This window comes from Takifugu rubripes, chromosome 22 (assembly GCF_901000725.2).
Source record: "Takifugu rubripes chromosome 22, fTakRub1.2, whole genome shotgun sequence".
Lineage (NCBI taxonomy): Eukaryota > Metazoa > Chordata > Actinopteri > Tetraodontiformes > Tetraodontidae > Takifugu > Takifugu rubripes.
The window spans coordinates 14,081,691-14,106,192 of record NC_042306.1 but is presented as its reverse complement, the minus strand read 5'-3'; the positions used below and the strand labels follow the sequence as shown (position 1 = coordinate 14,106,192).

The window sequence follows — 24,502 nt, the reverse complement described above, 5'->3', positions numbered from 1 at the left end:
GAGCCCCCAGGAGAGTGGTGAAGCGTGATATTGGACCCTGAGCGTCGCAGCGGGAGAATTAAGAATCCTAAAGAGCTCTGAGTACAGCCGACCTCGACGACCGGAGAAGGACAGGAAGTGCTGTCAGCAGTGGGAAACCGGGGCGAGACGACCGAAGCTGTGACCACGGAGGAGAAACTGTCCCGGATAAGTGGACATATTGTCGGGTGGAAGCGAGCTGGCAGCAGCGACAGCATGAGGCACCAGTAAAAGTCTGGGTCGGCTGCTCAGTCGCCCCATAAACGGGAGCAAATTGAGGAATTCATCACCACCAGGGGTCATAAAATAGATGATCCCTGGTCCTGATGAGAGTCGTGTCCCCACAGCTGCTCCTGCGCTCCTGGACCAGCCGTCACGGGTCGGACTCTTCATCAACGCCGCCATGATTGGCGCCGGTGCCGCGTGCATCAGTCACCTGCTGGGGCCTCTGCAGGGGGTCCCGGAGGTGGGGGGGGGGGGGGGCGTTCCGAACATCCCGGAATGTTGTTGGATTGAAGGTTTGCTGCAGGATCAGGACAGGAACTGAGCTGAAGCTCCAAACCTTCTTACTCACCTCTCAAAGTTCTCAACACTGCCATTAGTTGTTTTTTTATTTTAAAAAAGAGAGAAAAACATTGTTTTGACTGTTCTGCTTCACGATTAGACAAAAATCCCTTTAATTCTGATTCCTGCATTATAATCTTTATCTGCGTGATTAATTTCCTCACAGCTGGAGAGGATTTGGGCTCTGATTAATTTCCTCTCAACATTTCCAACATTAATTTAATGAAAAGAATGAGTTTAATAAAGGCCCTGAAATGGGATTAATTATCGATTGTGAAGCTGGAGGAACCAGAGTTGGATCTCAGTCCAAAGATCTGATCACAAGGACAATGAAAATGCCCCAGAAAGCAGGAAAAACAGCTGATAAATGTGTTTTCAGTCAGTTTCAGGAAATCGATGATGAGATTCAAATGTAATTAAAGCTTTAAAGTATGTCTACATTTAGTTTATGCAGCCCTCAACAGTTTCCTCGTGGTTCCGTCAGCAGATGCAGCTGAATTCAGCACTGACTGGTGATTTATTAGCAGGTGATGATGTCAGAATGATTTAAATCAACTCAGTGATGAAGGGAATGAGCACAGAAACAGGGTCCAGTCAACCACAGTTAGTTCTGAAGCTTCCAAAAAGTTGAATTTTAAATAATCTTAGCCTGAAGTCGCATTTTCAGGCAGCAATAAATCACCTATTGGCGCCCCTGCTGGCGGAGACGGGCATTGCACCGACATGCTAACGTCTAGCCTACAGAAGGAAACTTCTGAAGTTCGTTCTCCATCATTCGAACGGAGGACAGTCTGGAGTTACAGAAAGTCGCACATAAGGACCTTCAGAATATTTAATTATTCAACTCTGTGTTTTCCTGACATCTGCCTTCCACCCACACGCACGCACGTCAATACTTGCCTTTGTCACGCCGTTTGTATGTTTGATGGCCTGTTGTTATCATTTCGTACCTGCTGCTTTGAAAGCGTCTGTGAATGCTCTCCGGAGGAGAACCTTTGGAGGTCCATCTCTGTGATTCATATTTAATTGCAGGCATAAAAGCCTCCGCGGTGGCGGCGGCCGCGGCGGCGGCGGCGGCCAGATCTGACAGAGCAGCTGAGAAATGAAACCAGAATCCAGCAGACAAACACGACTGCGTTGTTCTAAGAGCTCTGATGTCCTTTTCTGCTCCTCATGAATAATATAGATCTGTTTTTATATCAATAAACCCACTGGGGTGATTGGAATTCAACCAGTTCCTGGCCAGTGGGCTTAAATTCCGGAATGGTGGGACAGACAGCGCCACCTACAGCCGAGGAAGGATAAAACTACAGAAGAAGAACCATCCTGATGCCTCAGACTCTGCTGTGAACATGGAGCACTCCGGCAGGAGCGTCCACCACCAGGTTCTGTCATCAGGACGGAGCCACGCGGAGATTTTATTGATGGATGACACAAAGAATTCCAGACATCAATCAGGAGAAGAAAAATGAAGAAGAATGATTCAGGTAGTGGTGCGAAACCTGTCACTGCCTCTGACAGAGGAGTTAAACTGATTAATGGGATAATTCGCCTGTTTCGTTTCAATATTTAACCACAGAATCAAACAGAATAATTAGCAAACCCACGGCTAAATGTTCACAATGTTTGCACATAAATTATTAACTCTTCCTCATAATAAGGGCTCCCAAAGTAACCGAAGAATGTTGCAGCGGCTGTGTGGTAATAAATTCAGACTGAAGGAAACCAGATGAAAAATGGAACTGGGGTAAATTCCTAATTACGCGCTGACCAGATGATGATATCAAGCACGCCGTGCCCTGCGCGTTTGCTTCAGCTGTTAGGAGTCAATTAGAGGGGGAAATAAATGATTAAAACCTGAGTTCCGAGCTGATTTGGAGTGGATCAGAAGTAATTTGGCTTCAGCAGCATCATCTTCTCGGTTAGCAACACCCTGCGGGAACCGTTGACCCGGGCCTGGGTTTTGTCCTGTTCCTTGTCTTCCTCCTGTGGAACATCAGCCAGTTCCTTCAGGGCAAATTAAGCTCTTCAAAGTCAGATTTCTCCTTTTTACATCAATAATAAATGACTCATTCAAACTTACAACAGCAATCAGACCGCACTTATAGCAGAGATTAGCAATACAAATGGACTAGATGTGTTTTTATGTTCAGTCTCAGCTGACGCACGTTAGCATGTGTTGCAGAACACCACCAGGGGGCGACAAATCAGCCCTCACTGCAGAGGCCGATGTGCCCATTAACACACCAAGACGGGTTGGACCTGCTCAGAAGCCCCCCGCTCTGATGTAAACACAGGTCTCTCAGCATTATATGTGACCTCTGACCTCGTCTCTTTTCTAAACCCCTCCCCCTTCGTCTCAGTGGGCTGTCATTATCAAATGCCCCCCCCACGACTCCCTCTCTCACTTCAGGACTCTCTTCAACACAAAGCCTGACAGAACCTCTCTTGTCCACAAACAGGAATGCTCGTCTGAGCCAACAGAGAACTTTTCACGGACGACGACGTGAGCTGCATGAAGACCAGGAGGCATCGACTGATGAAAGAGTGTTCTCACATTTCCTGGGGACTGGATGGATGGATGGATGGATGGATGGATGGATGGATGGATGGATGGATGGATGGATGGATGGATGGATGGTGGAGGGATGGATGGATGGATGGATAGATGGATGGAGGGAGGGATGATGGATGGATGGATGATGGATGAGGATGGATGGATGGATAATGGATGGATGGATGGATGGATGGATGGATGGATGGAGGGATGATGGATGGGTGGATGGATGATGGAGGGATGATGGATGATGGAGGGATGATGGATGATGGATGGATGATGGAGGGATGATGGATGGATGGAGGGATGATGGATGGATGATGGAGGGATGGATGGATGCATGGATGGATGGAGGGATGATGGAGGGATGGATGGATGGATGGATGCATGGATGGATGGAGGGATGATGGAGGGATGATGGATGGATGGATGGATGATGGAGGGATGATGGATGGAGGGATGATGGATGGATGATGGAGGATGGATGGATGGATGGATGGAGGGATGATGGAGGGATGATGGATGGATGATGGAGGGATGATGGATGGAGGGATGATGGATGGATGATGGAGGATGGATGGATGGATGGAGGGATGATGGATGGATGGATGGATGGATGATGGAGGGATGATGGATGGATTGATGATGGATGGATGGATGGATGATGGATTGATGATGGATGGATGGATGGATGGATGGATGGATGGAGGGATGATGGAGGGATGATGGATCTGGGTTTCCTGGCTCATTAGAAACTTAGGGGAACCCGATCTCGCCCCATCATCAGTGTCTGAAGATCAGAAGTCACAGAAGTGGGCTCTGGCCGGTGGCCGACACCAGGCGTTACCATGGGAACCGCCAGCAACATGCGTGTGTGACGCTCACCTGTGGGAGACCCTCTGGTGGCGTGGTTCCATCTTTTCCTCCTTCATTCTGGGCTAATTTCCTGTTTTCCTTTGACTTCTTTTCTCTCGTCTTTTCGTCTCATTTATTTCAGCTCAAGGTGACAAATCTGAAGCGTCTTTAAACTTTTGCTTCCCAAATGTTTCGTGTCCTCCCGCCTCGGCGTTGGGAGACTGAAGCACTTCGGGCTCCTGCTGAGGAGCGTGTGGATTATACGGAATCTCGTCCCAAAAATGTCTTTATTTTTAACTGGAGGCACAAAGATAATAGGAGGTTCAAGTCAAACGTGATGGGAGGACCTGGAGCTGCTGTCTCGGGTTCCAGGAAGTCTGTCTGATAAATACTTTATGTAATTTGTGAATTATTATATTTACCATATTTATAATTCGCGTCGCTGGTAAATTACCAGTTAAAATGAGTTTATTTGGACCAAAAATGGTCAGAGAGACACGGCAACGTTTGCCTCTATCAGGAATAAACCTCCAGCAGACCCCGGTGATGCGAAGCACAAGCTCCGCCCACAGATGGACGCAGCTTTATTACGCGCATTTTGCACGTTAAACCTGGAAAAAGGTGAATTTTTGATGATACAGCAACAGTGCGCTCGAGACAACTTCTCCCTCTCTCTACCTTCCTCTCTCTCTCCCTCCCTCCCTCCCCCTCTCCCGCTCTCTCTCTCTCCCTCTCTCCCTATCTCTCTCTCCCTCTGTCTCTCTCCCTCCCTCCCTCCCCCCCAATCTCTCTCCCTCCCTCCCTCCCCCTCTCCCACTCTCTCTCTCTCCCTCTCTCCCTATCTCTCTCTCCCTCCCTCCCCATCTCTCTCTCTCTCCCTCCCTATCTCTCCCTCTCTCTCCCTCCCTCTCTCCCTATCTCTCTTTCCCTCCCTCCCTCCCCCTCTCCCGCTCTCTCTCTCTCTCTCCCTCCCTATCTCTCCCTCCCTCTCTCCCCATCTCTCTCCCGTTCTCTCTCTCTCTCCCTCCCTATCTCTCCCTCCCCCCTCTCTCTCCCTCCCTCTCTCCCTATCTCTCTTTCCCTCCCTCCCTCCCCCTCTCCCGCTCTCTCTCTCTCCCTCTCTCTCTCTCCCTCTCTCTCTCTCCCTCCCCCCCAATCTCTCTCCCTCTCTCCCTCCCCCTCTCGCTCTCTCTCTCCCTCCCTATCTCTCTCTCTCTCTCCCTCCCTCCCCCCTCTCCCGCTCTGTCTCTCTCTCTCTCTCCCTCCCTATCTCTCCATCCCTCCCCCCCCCCCTCTCTCTCCCTCCCCATCTCTCTCCCTCCCCCTCTCCCGCTCTCTCTCTCTCTCCCTCCCTATCTCTCTCTCTCTCTCCCTCTCTTTCTCCCTCAGTATCTCTCTCTCCCTCCCTCCCTCCCCCCCTCTCCCGCTCTCCCTATCTCTCTCTCTCTCTCCCTCTCTTTCTCCCTCAGTATCTCTCTCTCCCTCCCTCCCCCCCTCTCCCGCTCTCTCTCTCTCTCCCTCCCTCCCTATCTCTCTCTCTCTCCCTCCCTATCTCTCCCTCTCTCTCCCTCCCCCCCCCCTCTCTCCCTCCCTCCGGTCTGGAGAGCAGAGGAGACCTCTCTTGGAGCTGGAGAGGAGAGGTTGCTCTGCCGTCTCTCTCCTCTGTGCATCTTCGCGCCGCTTCATCATGGATCTGTGGACCAGCGGGGTCGCTGGGATTATGGTTCTGGTCGTCCTGGTTCTGTCCAGCTCGTTCAGGGCAGCAGGAGAAGGTGAGCGACGCAAATGTCCGGTTTTATTAATGTCAGAAGCTTAATCAGTGTGTTTGATGTTTGGTCGGATTAAGTGGCTTTAATGTGTTTAGCTGCGGTTTGTCAAATTTCTCTTTTTTGGGGAAGGGGGGGGGGGGGTCAACCTGTGGTTGAATCCTCATTCGGCGGAAGTTGAGCACTAAAAAGTGCGTCTTTAAAAACGACAGATCCTAAAATAACCAGCAAGTCACCCAAACGTGTCAGAAAAGTCGCCTAAACGAACGTTGTCGGTGCGTTTTCTGGTCAATTTGGTGCTCAGCGCAGCGCGAGGATGTTTGCGTTCACGGACTCCAGAGGAAAGCGTGCGTGCGTGCGTGCGTTTGTGTTTGTGCGTGTCTGTTTGTGTGTATCTGTGACAGAGAGAGAGTGTTGGATTTTCGGATAATAAGTTTTTTCTGTCGAAACTTTGATCCGAGCTCTGAGCGTGCGCGATTGTCTCTGCATCATGAGTTGTCCCGACACTCTTGCGCGGGTTCCCTCCTCGCGCTTGTGACCCCCCCTCCCCCCTCTCCCGTCTCCCTCCCGCCTGAGCCGATCTGACAGCCCTTCCTTTTGTGGCTCCGCGGTTCCATTCTGCTTCACATTCTCCCCTCAGTGACGCGCGCTTCTTCACCAGGAGGATGTCACGTGCAGCAAGGTGCACGGTGATGATTGGGGTCTGCTGGTCTCCTCCGCGGCTGCCTGTAAAATCCAGGAGATGGAGATGGATCTGTGCAGGGAGGAGGGAGGAGATCATAAAATGATTCCACCTTCCTGCAGCTTCACCAAAACAGCTGAAATTCTGCCCCCCCCCCCAGCGGTGCCTTCTCTCTGACCCCACGTTAGTTGACCATCATCTCCCCCCCCCCGTCCGGCCTCCCTGCCCTCCCGCTGCATCTGTTGTTTTGCTGTTCTCCTCCTGCCTCGATTTTTCTGTCATTGCCTCCTTCTGTGCAGCCGCTCTGAGCTAAACTTCAGCGCTGAGCGCGATGCTAACGCTGCTCTGCGCCCATCAGGGTGTGGACGCCTCTGGGGGGCAGCGTCTGGACCAGGGTGGGGTGCTGAATCCCTGCAGTGAGTCCGTGAAATTAGACTTATACATGAGGAGGATCCGGAATTTCAGCTACCTAAAGTAATAGGAGGAAGGTGTGGCTTCATCCATTACTGCAGCTCACCACCAGAGGGCGCCTGAGACCCACTGCATCTGTTTATCTTGTGTAATTTGACCGGCAGCACACATCATGTCCAGCCCATCAGAAGGAAAGCCGGGAGATAATTCCTGCTCTCGGAGACGCCGCGCTGTTTGTTATGTAGGAGGTGCTGAACGATAACGGGGTAAATGCATATTTTACCAGCTGCTCCGATAAGCTGCCGCGTATCTCTGCCACTCCGTCTAATGAGATTCAAGGAAGTCGGCGCGAAAACCCGGCGGGGCAGCAAAGTCGCAGCGTTCAATCTCCCACTGATGCTGATGGGAGGAGGACGCCGCGGGAACAGACGCTGATCCAAATGAAAGGTGCCATCACGCGGGGGGGACGCGTCCATCAGAGAAATCTGTCCACTGGGGTGTAAAACCAAGACAGATTTACAGGATCCAAAGAGTTAACCAGTCAGATGTGCACCTGTCGCCCGCTTTAACGGGCAGATGTGGGGCCGACGGAGTAGCAGGATCCTCTAAGAAGACGCAGCCTCACCTGACAGATGCTGAGGCAGATGTGGGGGCTGGTGTGTGAGCTGGAGGTCACTGAAGTCAGGTTCTTCAGCGTGGTCTCATCACTGCGTTGTGCCTCAGATTCTGCCAATTAAACGGTTTCACATGATCTGACGCTCATAGGATGAAGGTTTTAGCTTATATTCCCCTCAGGAAAACACAGCAGAGCCCACCGACGCCTCAGGACACACAGAGCTCTGAATAAAGCACGAGTTGTCTCGGAAACGAGATATTCAAAGGACACTTGTTTACGCCGCCATATGCTCTTTTATTGAAAGCAACAATCGAGGCCTGCGAGGGCGTAAATGCTTCAAAATGATGCGGCCTAATTAGGGGAGAATAATAAAACTGAAGAGTAGAATGGAGCCATTCTCCTAGAGAGTTTCCATAATGACTCAAATATTGTTAATCTGAGTTGTAACCGCGTTATTACGATGGGGAAGGTGGAAGAGAGGGAACATGTCTGATAATGGAACTAGCAGCATTTACGCTCTCCTATTGTCTAAAGCGTTTGACGGGGGAGCGCAGCGCTGCCACCTAGAGGCCGTCCGGCTGACAGCAGCAGTTTGGTGGAGATGCAGCTCATCCTGTGGTTTACCAAATGGATTCTTGAGATATCCAGAAGTACTTTGTGAAGTTAGGCTCAGGTGTCTCTGAAGTGGTAAAACGTGGCTGAAGCGAGACCTCTAGACCTTTTGGGCTTGCTTCCTCTCCACGGTGATTCTACCCCAGCGGTGCTTAATTTTGCCTGTACAAACTGCAGTTTTTCTCCGAGTGCCGTTGTTCTTGCTCGGCTTGACGCGGCTCCAAAAGTGCTTTGTAAATTTCTGCTCGTCCCTCCTATTTTCCTGGTGGTTTGGAGATGATCTCATCGGCCGTGGAGTGAAACTGTGCTTCTGTGTCGCTTTCAGACCAAATCCCGATCACATTTCTATCATATTTTAATTATTAAAGCCTCACACTGATGCGCAATGAGCCATAAATGCTCACCGAGATTAGCTCATTATAGGGAATATGGGATGCATATGTACACAGAGTAATGAGGCTGATGGGAATGAATATTTCCGATATTTGCACATTTTAACATATTAAAGCAGAGCTGGGGGTTCACATGTGTGAGTGGGTGTGCAGCTGTAATAAATTAATTTATGTTCCTTTTTCCGCCGTGGACTTAAATTAATTGGAGCGGCCTCGGGTGGTTGAGGCAGACAGGAGGTTAAAGTTTAGGTAAGCACATTACCATGAAGATACAGCTGCCGTAGGTGAAAGAGACACCCGACCTGCTTCCACGCAGCAGTGAATATATCTCTGTGGGGAAGTCTGGCTCGGCCCTTTCTGGCTCCTCCCCGGGCTCCGGCTGTAAATTAGAGATGCGAGGGTTTCATGCATGTGAGCGTGTTTGTGCAGGAACAGTACAGGGGGGTAAAATCAGGTCGGGGGATTCTTTACCGACGTCTGAAGTCATTTTTCATGTTCATCAAACCTTCCATGTGGAAAAAGAAGCTGAGTCCTCCTAGTTGAGACGCTGGGCAGGTCCCCAGTCCAACAGGACACACACCATCCACTCTCTCCGGGGGGGGGGGGCAGTTTGGAGCCTCTGATCAACCTGACGAGCAGCTTGTTGCTCTGGAGTTGGTCGTTAAAGGCTCAAACTGAGTCCAAATGGCTCCCTGTTCTTCATCATTGATGACATCATCAACTGTGACTTGTCTTCCCCGTGTTTGCTTTTTGATTTTTTTTTCAATAATCACTGCGTCTGTGCAGCTTTCACCATTACCAGGACTCATAATATGGAATCAAAATCACATTTGTTGCTCGTTACCAGGAGGCAAAAGCGCTCAATGGCTGTGATGTTTACAGAGGCTCTGCAACCAGCCGGAAACAGGAGCGGCAGACGTTTGCTCCCGAAGTGGCTAAAATGTTCCAATTAGCTCAAGATGAGAGATTACATTGTGATGTAGAAGGACATTTGGAGGGTTTCATGTTCCTAAATATGAGCTAATATTGATACATTCCTCTAAATGCAAGTTCAGCATGTTCAGCACCAACTGAAGTCGTTAAATTCAGAATGGATCATATCATGTGAGTTAAGAGGATGTCAGAACAAAAAACCCAAAGGTGTTTTGGTCGTTGATTGTCAGTGTTTTTACTTGAATTTCGGCCCCTGCTCATGACGGGTCGGCGGTCGTGCTGTCGTCGGGCGTCCCCGCTCTTTCCTTCCATCTGGCTCCTCCTCCGTCCGTCTCCCCCGGGGGGGTTCGTCTCCCCCTCGGCTGATTTAAAACCACTGGAGTCTGCGCTATAATCACAGCCTAATGACAGATAATCTGGAGAACACTAAATGACTTTAATCCAGCCCTAATGACAGATAATACCGCTGCACTCCCGCCGGTTTGTGTTTGCTGATTTGCATTTTCATCATTATTACCGGCTGTTAAGGCGAAGGCGGCGCAAAGGTTCATCTTCGGCTGCAAAAGTTTCGACACTAAAGTTTCCAAGAGTGCTCCCTTTATTTCTACTGCCTGCTGGGAGGAACAGAGACGGAATTATCTTAAAAGCCACTAAATAGAAACTCCATTAGAAGGTGACAGAAACCAGAGTTCTGTCAGCTGGAGACAGACGGGATTCCAACTGATGGGAACGTTTGACTCCGTTTGACTCCGCCCCCCTCTAATCAAGCTTCTAATCAAGTTTTCCTCAACTTTTCTGGGATTAATCTGGCAGAGAAAACGCTGAGCTGGCTGCAACTCCAACAGCCTGTTTCAGGTGTCTGGTGGATTTATCACCTTTCAGGGAGCCGCTGCTTCAGGTGTGCGGCGGCGTTCGGCGTGAATACGGTGAAATGTAAACCTCCGAGCCCTTTATGATTCATGAGCCGCTCGTGGACGATAAATCGCCACCATATTTCTTCCTCTGTGTCGTTTATGGAAATGCGTGTGGATAAAGCGGGGCCATGAATGGGATCTGATGAAGTCAAGGTTACTGAGCGTAGGTGCAGCCACAGCTCGTGAATCTGGGTTTATTAACCCCGGAACGGGTGGTTAAGCGGGGCCGTCTGCGGCCCTGCTGCCCCGCTCCCTCAAGGCCGAGCCCGGACGCGCCTGGCTGCCTGCAAGTAAAGCCATTTGTCATGTGACGCCGGCATCATTTGAGATGACTTGTTGTCGGAGCCGGTTGTGGGTCCGCTTTCATCCGCGGAGGTTACGACACTCCGTCACCGACAGACGGAGCGGGGAGGAGGCCCCCCCCTCCAGCAGCCCGCTGGCCACGGGCGTCCAGAATCTGCAGCTGACGCTCCTGGTGTGATGCTGCAGGAGTCAGGCTCCACTAACGTGCAGGGGCATAAACAGCAGCTTCAGGGGTCTCCTCAGGTTATTCCAGCTCCTCCGCCAGATGTGGCTCCTCTAATTACCCTGCTGTGTGTTTGTCCTGCTGCACACACACACACGATTTTAACACTGTATACAAGATCACGGATTTCAAGCACTGATGGTGGTGGTGCTGTTGGGGGGGGGGGGGTGGACTTTTAATGTCACATTTTCATGTCTTTGTTTCAGAATGAGCAGTTTCACCTTGAAAAGTCTGATCCTTCGCAGGCTCGGCTGATATCGGCCTTCAACGTCAGGGGGCATCTGTGGGGGCATCAGTCAGCTCAGACGCTCTCTGCTGCAGATGCTAACTGACCCGACCGCTGCGCCGCTTTTATGAAATCGCACTAGCGTGACCGCAGAGCCGAGGAGGAGGAGGACGGAGCGGAGTCGGGAGGCTGAGTTTCAGCTCTGGAGATTATTAAATGGAATTAAAGACACTGAAGTGAGACTGAGGAGGAGGAGAGGAGTGGGAGAGAAAGACAATGAAAAAGGGGGAGAGGATAAAGTGCTCCCCCGGCTGCAGTGACATTTTCTCCTGCCATTTTATCCCTCGGTGGCTCCACTGTACGTGCACAGGCCACATCTGCATTCTGAAGGTCTGACATCTGAGAGGAAGTTTGACTTTTCCTAAACTGGGGGAAGAGGTGGGGGGGGGGGGGGCGAGGATGCAGGTATGAAGGAGAGCGGCAAGAGAAGTGATAAAGAAGGAGAAACCTGCAGGAAGATAAGTGTTGGGGTTTGTAGGCAGAATGAGGAGATGAGACTTTTACAGATTTCTGTTTCCCTGCAGTCGCACGTGTGTGTGTGTGTGTGTGTGTGTGTGCGTGTGCGTGTGTGCGTGTTTGAATGCCTGCAAGTCCAGGGATTTTGCTAGATTTTTCTGACATTATTAATATATTTCCAAAAAAGAAATGAATTTTTAGACGTTGGAGGTGTTCTGCACCTGCTGCTTTCATTGTGTTAATATCACATTATCTGTCATCCTGACGCTAATTCGTCACTTCGGTCCAAGTATCAGTATAAATACTGGCGTCATTTAATTAGCTTGTATTAGGTTTGTCTCCTCGTTAGCATCGGATACCAGTTTAGCCGTAGCGGAGTCTTCCTGGCTCTCAGGTGCGGCTGCCTTAGGCTCCACCCCCTCTAACCCATGCTAGGAATAAGTGGTGGTTAGCAGAAGACGGATGATACAGATGATGTTTCATCCGCAGTCGCTGCAGCTGCTAAGTGAGTAGATTCTGGATGATTCACGTCCCACCCGGAGAGATTATGGCTGTTACAGCCGGCAGCTCCCAAACAATAATCATGTAATTGGGGGAATAAACGGAGAGAAAACAGATATAGGGAGGGGCTGAGGGTCGACTCACCTGGGCCCTGGAGACAATCTGGTTGGATCTCCGAGACCACAGGAGGACGTGCACGATGACGAGCAGTTTCAGCACCAGGTTTTACATCGAAAATCGGGAGTTTGTTCACAGATAAATGCGAGAATTTCACGTTTGAAGCAAGTTGTTGCCGGCTGTAGTCAGCAGGTGCCATATGCTGCTGTGAAGCCCCATCAGATTCTCTCATCCTGCACTATTAATTATGTGTCAAAGCAATGCTAATTAAAGTAGCAGTGGAGAGCCCCCCGCCATGTCCTTACCTTCAGGATATTAGTTAGCACGCCATGCTGCTCTGCATTTCAATTAATCAATTAACAAGCCGACCACAGGCAGCTTTGCAATAGATCCTGATGAATAATTCAGCACTTTTAATCAGCTTTTCCGATCAGCCCAAGAATGTAAATAAGAAACTGGTCATTTTTGAGTTGAGAGGCAGGTCAGCGAGGGTCAGATATTCCGTACAGTGAATTTCTCTGATGTTAAAAGGAAGCTTTTTTCCTCCTGTGGATCGCTGATAGTGCTGTTAGCACGTCGACTGTGTCCGTTTCTGCCTGTGGATGATTGTCAGCGCTCTGGAGCCTCATTATTCTGCTGACTGACGCGTGCGCTGAATGACTGAATGAGGCTCGACTCACGCCGAGCGGCGCTGATGTCCGGCTGTGTGAGGCTCCAAGAGAACTCCGAGGGCTCCGAGATTCCGAGGGCTCCGAGAGCTCGACCTTCTACTCGCCGCTGTTTGTTCACGTGATGGATGGAGCTCATTGGGATTCAGTGAAAAACTCTGTGGTTGCTTTGCTATTCAACCACACAGTGAAGCAGCAAACAAAGCAGCTGAATGAGCCCCCCCCACCCTCCTTCTGATGTCAGAAGGGATTTATTGTGTCTGACAGGTCCAAGGTCCCCCCCATCCAGAGATTTAAAAAAAGAGTTTTTTCAGCCCGACGCACGGTTTATTCACCCTCAATGATGAATGTGACTGGGAGTTGATGGATGAACACTCGGAGCTTCTCCTGAGGGGGCCGGAAAACATTGATCGCTCATTTGATCGGGGTTGATAAATCGTTCAGTTGGAACCACCAGAAGGTCGAAATGAAAGTCCTGGACAATGGTGGGATAACATGATGGTCATTTGATCCCGATTAGCAACTGTCAGTGGCGACAAGAGACACGGGTTTGGGTGTGTGAGGCAGCTTCCTGTAGGTGGCGCCTGCGGCCCCATTTTACAGCTTTGTTTCCTCGAATCCTCGCTGCTGGACTCATTTCCTGTCCACAGAGGACGTCGTTCAGCGGGACTCCCTCCCAGACGCGGTCACAGCCGCGGTTCAGCGACTGCCGAGTCCAGCAGGTGTTCAACATTTGGATCCTCCCTGTAGTCGCGCTCGGATGGTTCTGGTGTCACAAACGCCCTCGCTCAAATGCCGAAGTTCCTCTGAGTTAAAACACTGGCGTTTTTTTCTGCATTTTCAAAGACGCACATCAATGCAAATGACCCCCCCCCCCCCACACACACACACACACACACACTCCCTCATACTACTATCATTGTAAGGATGTCCACAGAGACCTGACCCGAACTATCACCACTAAACCCCCCCCCAACCTACAGCCGAGGTTCCGCTGGATGTTTGAAGCACAAGTGGGTTCCCAGAACAAGGAGGCGAGAGTATTGGGTTGTACGACTTGCTACGCTGGCTCTGACTCGTCGGGGTTGCTGTTACGGTTTCGGGGACAGAAGGACCCACAAGCAGGCACAGAGTAAGACTGGAATATTTGATGATTAGGCAGATTAAAGAAGATTAAGGTCTTCATCCACTGATCAGCAGGAAACCGAGGTGGGATGAACATTCGACAATGCGGACGGATCTTGTGTCTCTTCTTTAATTCACACAAGCAGAAGACAAAAACTAGTGATGTCACAAGATGTGCCGAGGCTACAAAGCGCGTATCGAGGCTTGCTTCATTTAGGGGAGGAGCCAAAAACGATGACGTGCGAAGCCCCGCTGCCCGGCTGTACCACGTTGTTCAGGAAGTGGTTTCATAGCTATAGAAACCCTTCAGGCTGCGTTCGCTTGCACTGGTCTCTTTGTGCAGCTCGGCATCATCTGTGCCTTGTGAAGGGGGGGCTCCTCCAAGGGAGGGTGTGTCAAAAAAGAGAAATTGTTTAAAACTATTGAGACCAGGACCAAAAAGTTCAATACATCTCATATTCTGTAGTTCAGACACTGCTGCCTGTGATTATACACTTGGCCACTAGGTGCTTTCGTGTGCACACGAAGCTTCGAGAAATGAACTCTTTCTTAACCAATTGGCTCAAGCGGTGGCCTCGTTAACAAAAAACCCTCGACAAAAAAAACCAAACGGCTCACTCACAAAGGCGCTAGCAAGACGTGGGGAGCTTAATGGCACGATCCGGCGTGGGCTGAAAGGCAGACGGACTTAAATATCCACCAACTAATCACCACAAACAGGAAACAGGTGTGTTCACAAAATGGAGGGAAATTGAACAAAAACAGGAAGTAGATGGGTCGAGTCCCTGTATAAACAGAAACAGAAACACAATGTTACAAATTACCAACAATTCCGGTATTTCTGCATCCTAAACTGGTAAAAGTTCCTGAATTACCCTGGTGTCGACAGATTAATCCACACTGACGCTTCGTTAGGGGCGTCGTGATCTGGGAATTAAACCACAGCGATGTTGCAGTAATGGGTTCTTGTCTCAGAAGTGGAGAACGTTCATTAGGAGTCTTCGGAAGCAAATAACACGTTTTCTTCGGATGATCTGTTTACAGAAAAACTCCGTGCGGTTTACACTTTTTTTTTTTTTTTTTTACTTTTTGCAGTTACATTTCTTGCTGTTTGTGGGGGGAAAGAGCAAATTATGTTTTTATTTTACCATTTCAAAGGCAGAAGTCCCTCCAGGCATCGTTCAAATTTTAGAGTTAAGCTGTTTTAACACTGTCCAACGCGGCTTCATGCCTACAAACTCGGTTGAATTCCAGTAATGTTTAAAATTCAAGAAGAAACGTCGACAGAGACATTTTATAAAAAAATTCCAGATGGGTTGAATTCGTTCATGGCCTGGAGAGAATTTGACCTTTAATGGAGAAAAAAAACACATTTTTATCAAACAACTGTGTCTCAAAGAACTCTTTCTTTACACTTTTCCTTTATATGGATGAGTCAGCATATTTGCCTGTGGGGAAAAAAGTGCGACAACGGCACAAACTTTAGTTTAATAAATATAAGAATCTTTCCTAAAGCAGTTGGAGTAAAAATAGTGTGAATACAGTACAACTGTATTTGTAATCAGTCGTAGCAGCAGACATATTGGCGCTAGCGTTGAGAAGCTAACAGGAGGAATCAGCAAAAAGTGAAGAAAAACGTACTGAGGAGCATAAAAGATGTTTAAGACCTGAAAATAATCATGTTTGTTCATCAAAACGATGTCATTTTATACAGCAGCAGGAAAAACACCAGAGGAAATCTAACTTAATAACAATAACGTCCATTTTTGACTCTTTACTTCAGATACTTTGTGGGTGTGGTTCACTTCTGATCTCTCCCCCTGCTGGTGGGCACCGGAATAACCCAAACCCTCCCGCCTGGGCCGATGACGTGAGACTCCGGGTGCGTCTGGGCTTCTCTGTTGATGCTTCATCCGTCTTTTTTGGTCCCATCTTCCAGTTTCCCACCTGTCTCTCAGACACGTTCAGGCTCTCAGCTCTTAAAAGAGGGAGTCTATTATTTCCTGAGCCTGTCAGCTTCCTTTCTCATTTCTTTTTTTCCCTCTTGTATCATCTGTCACAGCAGCGGCTCCACGGATCATTTCCTGCCCCCTCTCTTCCTCTGCGGCAGCCACGCGTTACCCTCAATTAGAAATTCTTGTAAGCTAAACAGAGCTGGGGAAAGCCTCTCGAAGGCTCTTAAAAGACTCGGAGACACTCGTTAGCGTAACGATATTGAGACAATAAACAACCTGAACGGCGACACGTCTGCCGCGTCCGTCCTCTCGCGCCTAATCTGATTCCACCAACACTTTGCCTTCTTTTAATTCTTCGGTGATTTGGGGGAGAAACGGAGCGAAAGTGCTGGTCTTTGTTTAATGTCCCTATTTTGTGTTCATCCACGTCGGTGCGAAGCGCTTGGCTTCGTTCTGGCATTCCATCTGCATCCCGCCCGTAATGAGGCAGCCGGAGCGGCATCCATCTCCACAATGCGACATGATTACGGCATTCATTTATCCCTCTCTGCAAAATTACACCATTCATTCCACTGAGTGGACATTATTGCTGGAACATGGCGCCATTACAGCAGAGAGTCATTCACACCTGCCCAACACAACCGTGTGGCATTGATTGGGATTTATACCGACACTCGTGTTAATTCACAGCCTTAATGGGCACAACGATGGACCTTTTTTCCATGTGAGTGCGTAATAACTGCATTTATATGTCCCCGCGCATGCAGGTTTTCTGTCAGGGTCTCCCATTAACCTGCTCACGCCCGGTTATTTTTATGGTGCTCTGCGCCTCGGATGCTGGCGGGATTATTTACCCTGCGTGTTTTTACCAATGAAAGGGTGAATGTTAGAAACATTTGAACGCATACGTGAGGGGTGAGGGGCCACACCAACGTCTGAAGGCTGTTTGGTGGCTCTCACAGAAGCTTCACGCACGCTAAAACCCACTTCCTGGGTCAGGTCACGGTCTCCATGGTAACAATATATCGTCACGACCAGATGATGGTTTGGCTTGGATGAAAGACAAAATTTAAAGGCTGAAAACCTCTGCTGGCTGTGGTTTATTGCATCACTTGTTTGACGCTAAAGGCCCGTTTTTAACCGTTCTCCCTTCCTCCTCTGTGATTGGTCGACAGAGGTGTGCGACGCCGCGCTGGTTTCCAGTCTGCCGCCGTCGTCCTTCAGGAGCTCCTCCCAGCTGTCCGGCAGTCACGCGCCGAGCTTCGCCAAACTCAACCGCAGGGACGGTAAGGATGAGTTCCTCCCCCCGCCTGAGCGAGCCGTGCTGGAGAAGCCCTCCTACACCTTCTCTCCATCCACCTCCGCAACATTTGCATGTCATCCCAAACCAATTAGAGTAGAAGAGGCTTTAAAAACCCTTCTGACTCACTTCAGAAGCGTTAATGTTTGTTGATTTATGTGGCAGAAATATGAGAACCTTGTGATGTGCGTGACCGGGGAAGAAATCCACAAAGCTCGTGGTTGTAAAGCCTGAATATGGAGCTTGTTTGGACCATAAACAAAGGTCACGCCAGCGTCCATCTGCGGTAATGCCAGACTGGATGTCTTTCAGGAGCGTTCAAGGTCGCCTGGATGGGGTTGTGTGTCCGTTAAAGTTCGTTTAGGAGGTCATGGGCAGCAGTTGTTGTTGGAGAGAGCGTCTGCTCGAGAGAACTCCAGGTTGTTTCTCCTCCATCTTCGGGGAGTCGCCTCCAGGGATCCTCACAAAGATGCTAAAATAAAACAAATTGGCAGATTTGTTGTCTTTTCTGCACAGACGCTGTAAACAGCGGTGGGGAGGGGGGGTGGAGGCAACAGACGGAAGATCGCGGTTTTATCCCAGCATCAAAGAACAGAACCAGCGGGGGGGTTCATCTAAGTTCGGAAGGATTTTCAGCACCCGGGAGGCTGCAGAGCGCCGTGCAGAACCTCGCTTCCTCTAATGGATGCGGCCTTAAAGCAAACACCAGCCTTTGGGCTCTGATCTGCTGCACGCTTGGTTGTTGAGTCCGACTGGGATGTGACAGGATTCAGGTGTTCTTCCCAGAACAGACTCAGAGGAGCGCCGTGAATAAACCAACCCCTCCTTGTGTTTGTGTCCCCCCTGCTGTGAGAGCAAATTCTCTGCCTTCTCCAGTTGTTCTCAGAGCTGCAGCTCAGCGAAGCCGCTAGCAACACAAAAAAAAAACAGCGTTTCTCACCAGAGCGTTGCCGGTTTTAGCAACAGCAGCAATGATAGGCTAATTTAGAGGGGTAATTTCAAGTTAAAGACGTTAAAGAGAGCCAGCTGTTGTCTTTTTAATGGAAAGGCTGGAGGGTGGAGTCAGGCAGGCAGAGATCATCCTGAGCGACTCTGCTTTTGGACTTATTCTTAAAGAGCTGATCAACCGTGAGACAACGGGATTCAGGGTGAGAATACAGCCGTGAAATAAGAAGATCCTCCTCTCAAGAGTGTTGGAGGAGCTACAGCGGTTGCCAGGGAACAAAATGGATTTTTACACGACTGAATCCACAGATTTCCAGCGCGGACCTCCATCTGAAAGATAAATTTAGAACTCCCGACTGGAGTTTTCATGCTGCAAAAGAAACACGAGATTATTTTCTGTTAGTTCCAACAGGAACAACTCAAACTGCCAAAGACGCTGGCAGCTCCCGAGCCAGTAATTATTATCATCATGCTAGGCAGGCTAGTTGATAGCGTATTTGATTGTAACTGCAGGTGACCCAGATCCTGCTGAGCTGATGGAGCCTTCATCCACAAACTCTCCGTGCTGTTGTTTCCTCTGTCCCACTGCTTCATCAGGCAGCTCTGCCCTGATGAACGTGTCCCCATGACGCATGTGGGGCTGCCCAGCGTATAAATATATCAGTGTGTACAACACGGCTGCTGTAAGGTGGCGTGTGCAGGTTCCTGGGGGGGAGGGGGCGGCAGCTCGAGGCTCAGAAATGGGATGAAATGCTCCGTCAGCAGCCAATTTGAGACGAAACGTCTCAGCAGGATAAATGATTCACTGTGTCGGTCTCGCTGGCCTGTTTTTATTGTTATTCTTCACTTTCCCTCCCCCCGTCTGTAACACCTGCTTTAAACGATCAGCTTAAAATGCTGTTTGCTCCTTCGCAATCATCAGTTCCCCTCATTACGTTTTCTCCGGTAAGAACTAATTAGCCGGCTTTTTTCTTCCCCAGCAGTTTTCCCTTGGTCAGAAACTACTGACGGCTTCACTGTTAATGCTGCTGCTGCTGCTGCTGCTGCTCTGCTGCTGCTGCTGCTGCTGCTTCTGCTGCTGCTGCTGCTCTGCTGCTGCTTCTGCTGCTGCTGCTTCTGCTTCTGCTGCTGCTCTGCTGCTGCTCTGCTGCTGTAGCTGCTGCTGTAGCTGCTGCTGCTGCTCTGCTGCTGCTCTGCTGCTGTAGCTGCTGCTGCTGCTGTGCTGCTGCTCTGCTGCTGCTGCTGCTGCTGTAGCTGCTGCTGCTGCTGTGCTGCTGCTGCTGCTGTTGCTGCTGCTGCTGCTCTGCTGCTGCTGCTGCTGCTGCTGCTGCTCTGCTGCTGCTGCTGCTGCTGCTGCTGCTGCTCTGCTGCTGCTGCTGCTGTGCTGCTGCTGCTGCTGCTGCTCTGCTGCTGCTGCTGCTGCTGTTGCTGCTGCTGCTGCTGCTGCTGCTGCTGCTGCTGCTGCTGCTCTGCTGCTGCTGCTGTTGCTGTTGCTGTTGCTGCTTCTGCTGCTGCTGCTCTGCTGCTGCTGCTTCTGCTGCTCTGCTGCTGTAGCTGCTGCTGTAGCTGCTGCTGCTGCTCTGCTGCTGCTTCTGCTGCTGCTGCTTCTGCTGCTGCTGCTGCTCTGCTGCTGCTGCTGCTGCTCTGCTGCTGCTCTGCTGCTGTAGCTGCTGCTGTAGCTGCTGCTGCTGCTCTGCTGCTGCTCTGCTGCTGCTGCTGTGCTGCTCTGCTGCTGCTGCTGCTGCTGCTGCTGCTGCTGCTGCTGCTGCTGTGCTGCTGCTGCTGCTGCTGCTGCTGCTGCTGCTGCTGCTGCTGCTGCTGCTGCTGCTGCTGCTGCTGCTGTGCTGCTGCTGCTGCTGCTGCTCTGCTGCTGCTGCTGCTGCTGTTGCTGCTGCTGCTGCTGCTGCTGCTGCTGCTGCTGCTCTGCTGCTGCTGCTGTTGCTGTTGCTGTTGCTGCTGCTGCTGCTGCTGCTCTGCTGCTGCTGCTGCTGCTGCTGTTGCTGCTGTAATTAAACCAGCAGCAGAACGAATCTCCAGGCTTTCTCGTCTGCAGAACTCAAGTAAAAGAGCTCCGGTACGTCTGGTCTCCTGCCCAGGCGCTTCACTGGGCCCATTAAGCCACCTGACATCCTGTCAGGCTGCTAAAATGACCTGTTAGAGGCTTTATTTTCATGCAAATGACACGCGGACGGTCGGGGGCCACGGTAGAGAGGCTGCCTGCTACCTGGACCCTTGTCTCTGCCTCTCTGCACTCGACTTTTCATTTTGCTCACATCTCCTCGCGTGCGTGTTCCTGTCGGTGTCTGAGCGCCCATCAGGTGGAATATCTGTGCATTATTAATGGTGATTCAGCAGCCCTTTCTCTCCTCATCCATACATCCAGAGGATGGAGAAAGACGACTCGTCAAGCTCGGTTTCCCTTCAAAGGTGAAGCCGTTCAGCCTGAGCGGCTCCCGTCCTCGCCGGGAACTCTCACTGCCGCCGCTTCAGTAACACGAAGCCTTTGAGTTTTAATGTGTCAGAGTGGCTGAGATGAAGTGCTGCACTCGATAAGTTAAAAGTCTGGTTAAGCGTGAATTTCTCCACTTAAACAGAGCAGAATTTAAAGAACGTTTCAGTAACGGAGAAGGGCTCTTGTTACAGGGATCTACCAGGCCATCCTTGGATCATCCATCCATTGGCTGTAGAACCACACTGATCCTTAATATTTGCGTTAATTTATTGAACAGGAGAAAAACTACGCTGTCAGGCCCGTCCAGAGGTGGGGCACCGTGTCTCCTACATCTGCAACAGTTCAGTATAGAAGCCAGATGTTGAAGGTCTGGACTGGGACGGAGGGATGATCTTTACACAAAAACAGAACAGATGCTAACAAAGCTGAACGAGAGATGAGAAAGAAGCTGCGATGACCTCTAGTGGACAGGTGGGGTATGACACCTGCGACAGCAGGTGAAGCAAAGAGAGGAGTTTAACTACAAACCCTCTTCATTACACATCTGTTGTTCTTGTATCTAAAGGGTCAGAATGAAGCTTCCACACAGGGATGACAGAACAGTCCTGCTCCTCTCTGTAAACTCTTGAGCCACACGACTACTTCCCATTTTTACACTCTTTGATGTTTTAAAAATGATTATTAAAGTAGAAGCCTGATGGGGGTTGTCGGCGTAATTGGCCGTTGCGGCAGTGACATCACACTCCCGACTGAAGTTGTGCAGTAGATGGGCGCACATGCAGCCCTGCTGGACGCCGGAGGAGCCGGGAGAATTAAAGTGACAGCTGTGGCAGGCAGCGTGCCGCCCATCAGCCATCAGCCCGCCATTTTCAATTACGCCTGACAGGGTGGACAAAACTGAGCCCCCCCGTGCTCCTCTGTCTTTTGCCCTCTGATCTCGTCCGTGTCCAAGTCGTCATGACTACACTTGCTGCTGCTTCCACTTCCTCCGCTGCTGTTAGCCCAGCTGCTTATTAGCGTCAGCCTATCTGAGCATCAGGCTCCATCCACCACCAGACTGGCAACGATTGGGTCGGACCGCTGAGCTCCAGCTCGGCCTCGTTCCAGCACCTGACGCGCGTCTGCCTGACAGCAGCAAGGCAGAACACGAAATGTACATTTGTGCTACAAATGATTAAGATGCTAATTTGTGTTTGCGGAGGTCTCTCGCTCCTCTGGACATTTAGCTCAGCTCAGAGTTCTGTTCCTCAAACCCGCCGACAGGTTCTATGATCAGTCATTCTGTTTGGAAGGGTTGACCTTGAGCTCTTGGTGGTCCAGCTGAAGGAACCGCGGGCTTCCTACCAGGAGAGTTGTGGCCTTAGCAAAGCTGGAACAGGGAAACGCCGGTGTGTGTTTATAGACTATATAAGATCAGCCTCCTAATCTTTCTACAGGAAGAGAAGCATTCGTTCAAAGAACGTCACTGATTTTCTCTCTTGGGCATCAGGAGTTAAATGGGGTCAATGTGGTCAAAAGCTTTGGTCACCGTAAGGAGTCTTGTTAATTATGATGTCTATGGAATAAAACCTAACCCATGTGACACCTGCACAGATAACGTTTATTGACTGCAGCTTATGTTGCACCGCTCTCCTTTGGTGATATGCAGGGCGGCGAAATACTCCAACCTTCTCCAGAACTGTAAAGCAAATCGATGCGCGGCGCTGCAACCTTTCATTGATGTTATTATATAAGGATCCAGACCTGCAAGCGAGCCCAGCGATCGATAATTCATTCCTATGACTGCGAGCACCTTTGGAAAAGATGCAAATATCCGGCGTTCTGCACAACAAATCGATGCACGGCAGCCGTCTATTAATGTTTTCTGATGTTGTGGACGTAGGTAATAATAATCTGCCTCTGATCTGTGAGTAAAACAACATTTCAATAACCTCCAGATGGAGCCAACTGTTATTAGCTCACTCGTTGATGGTCGTCTGAAGCGAGAAGGTTCCGGACGGTTCCGTTCCCGCAGCTGCCTGTCCCGTTTTGGATTCATGGGGACGAAATGAACTGAAATGGGTTTAAAACAACTTCCCATCCAACACCCTCTTCCTTCCTCGGCGGCGTCTCTTGAACTGAAATCATCTGTTCTAGCAGAGCAAATAAAAGCCGAGACGCTTTGGAGTTATTCAGGAGCCCACAGCGAAAGGTCAAGTGCTCCATTCCTCTGACAAACACGCACGTGCAAACACAGCAGCGACTCCGGACCTTATCACATTTTACTGCCAGCTTGACATTTAATAAGCCAGCCTGGCTCTTAACCTCCCCCCCCTCCCCCTGCAGGAGCTGGAGGCTGGTCTCCTCTCGCCTCCGACAGGTACCAGTGGCTGGAGGCCGACCTGGGCGAGCGGACCAAGGTCACGGCGGTGGCCACGCAGGGCCGCTACGGTAGCTCCGACTGGCTGACCTCCTACCTGCTGATGTTCAGCGACACGGGACACAACTGGAAACAGTACCGGCAGGAGGACAGTTTAGGGGTGAGTCCCTGCGGCACCTTTATTGTGAAATCCAGTCAGACGCTTGCTCGCGTAGGCGTAATCCCTCTCATTATCCCACTATTAAGGTGTCAACAATCTTTTTTTGTCATATTTGGAGACAGGACAGGCTAATTTTGCTTTTTTTTTTTTTTAAAATGTTTAAATGGCGCCAAGAAGGAGATCAAAAAACAGTTTTATTGTCATTTTAACATGGAAACGTGTTGTTTTTCGTGTCAACTGTCTCGTCAGCTGCACATCAGCACCGCAGCATGAACGAATCAGCTGCTGCTGAAAGGAAAAATAAAGACGAGCCAGGTTGGCTTCGGATGGTGCTGGATTTCCGCGCTAGCAGCGGCGCAGCGGGGATGGGTGCGAGCGGGGACGATAATCACAGCCATCAGAAGCCTTTGACTCTTCATTAATAATGGATCAGCCCCTGAGAGAGCTCTGCTGACTGTGCAGATCTGTCGTAAAACGCTGCTGCAGAAGGATGCAGGGCTGCACGGACAGGCAGCGGCGGCGTGCAGCCAGGCGCCGAGCACTTAGAGCACACCTGGGGCGCCTTTAAGCACCGTCTCAATCTCACAGCTCTTTGATTAGATTTTATGGTGGTGAGGAGCAACAGAGGCAGAAGACCCGAAGAAGGTTACGGTCATATCGGGGATACACAGAGTTAATTAGGCGTTTGAAGAAGGGAAAGCTCAGGAAGGAACAATTCAGGGCAGATTTTCTTCCTTCTTATTTGCTTGGGTCTCTTCATTTTATAGCCAGTTTAATCATGGACCTGCTCTTACCAGCCAGTCTGATTTGGTGACATCTAGAGGTAAGACTGGCACAGCAAGGGGGCGTAAGAGTGTCTCATTCTGAATCTCTGCTTTTATTTTTGCCCTTAAGGGACCATTATGGGGGGTAAGCACCTCCACTGTCTTTAGTTACCTCGATGATTGACGTAGACGTCTGGAGGCTCAGTGATTTCTCTGTCCTCTCAGTCTTTTCCAGGAAACAGTAACGCCGACAGCGTTGTCCAGTACAAGCTGCAGCAGCCGGTCGTAGCTCGCTTCCTCCGGCTCATTCCTCTGGGCTGGAACCCCAACGGGAGGATCGGACTTCGGCTGGAGGCGTACGGATGTCCTTACAGTGAGTCTTGGTCTTCACTCGCAGCCTTTTCGCGTCACCTGATGGCGCCGCTCACGTTAGCATCATCCCAGACAGGATGGGGCAGCTCTGATGATGAGTCTGGGTGTAGCAGGAACAACACTTGTTAGCTTTGCCTCTCTCAATAACGACGGCAAACACGGATCAGGAACATGGTGATGAAACACGGTTCAGCCT

General features: G+C 50.2%; 1 protein-coding gene across 2 annotated transcripts in view; it reads left to right on the top strand.

Moving 5' to 3' along the window:
• Positions 1–5,610: 5,610 nt before the first annotated feature.
• The window catches only part of LOC101079782 (contactin-associated protein-like 4), a 37,854-nt gene continuing 18,962 nt past the window's right edge, over positions 5,611–24,502 (top strand). For both annotated transcript variants that reach the window (XM_029831458.1, XM_029831457.1), the window contains exons 1-4: positions 5,611–5,766; positions 17,130–17,240; positions 22,977–23,170; positions 24,160–24,307. In XM_029831458.1, the coding sequence (XP_029687318.1) occupies positions 5,682–5,766; positions 17,130–17,240; positions 22,977–23,170; positions 24,160–24,307 (538 nt within the window). In that variant the 5' untranslated portion in view covers positions 5,611–5,681. The remainder of the gene's footprint in view (positions 5,767–17,129; positions 17,241–22,976; positions 23,171–24,159; positions 24,308–24,502) is intronic.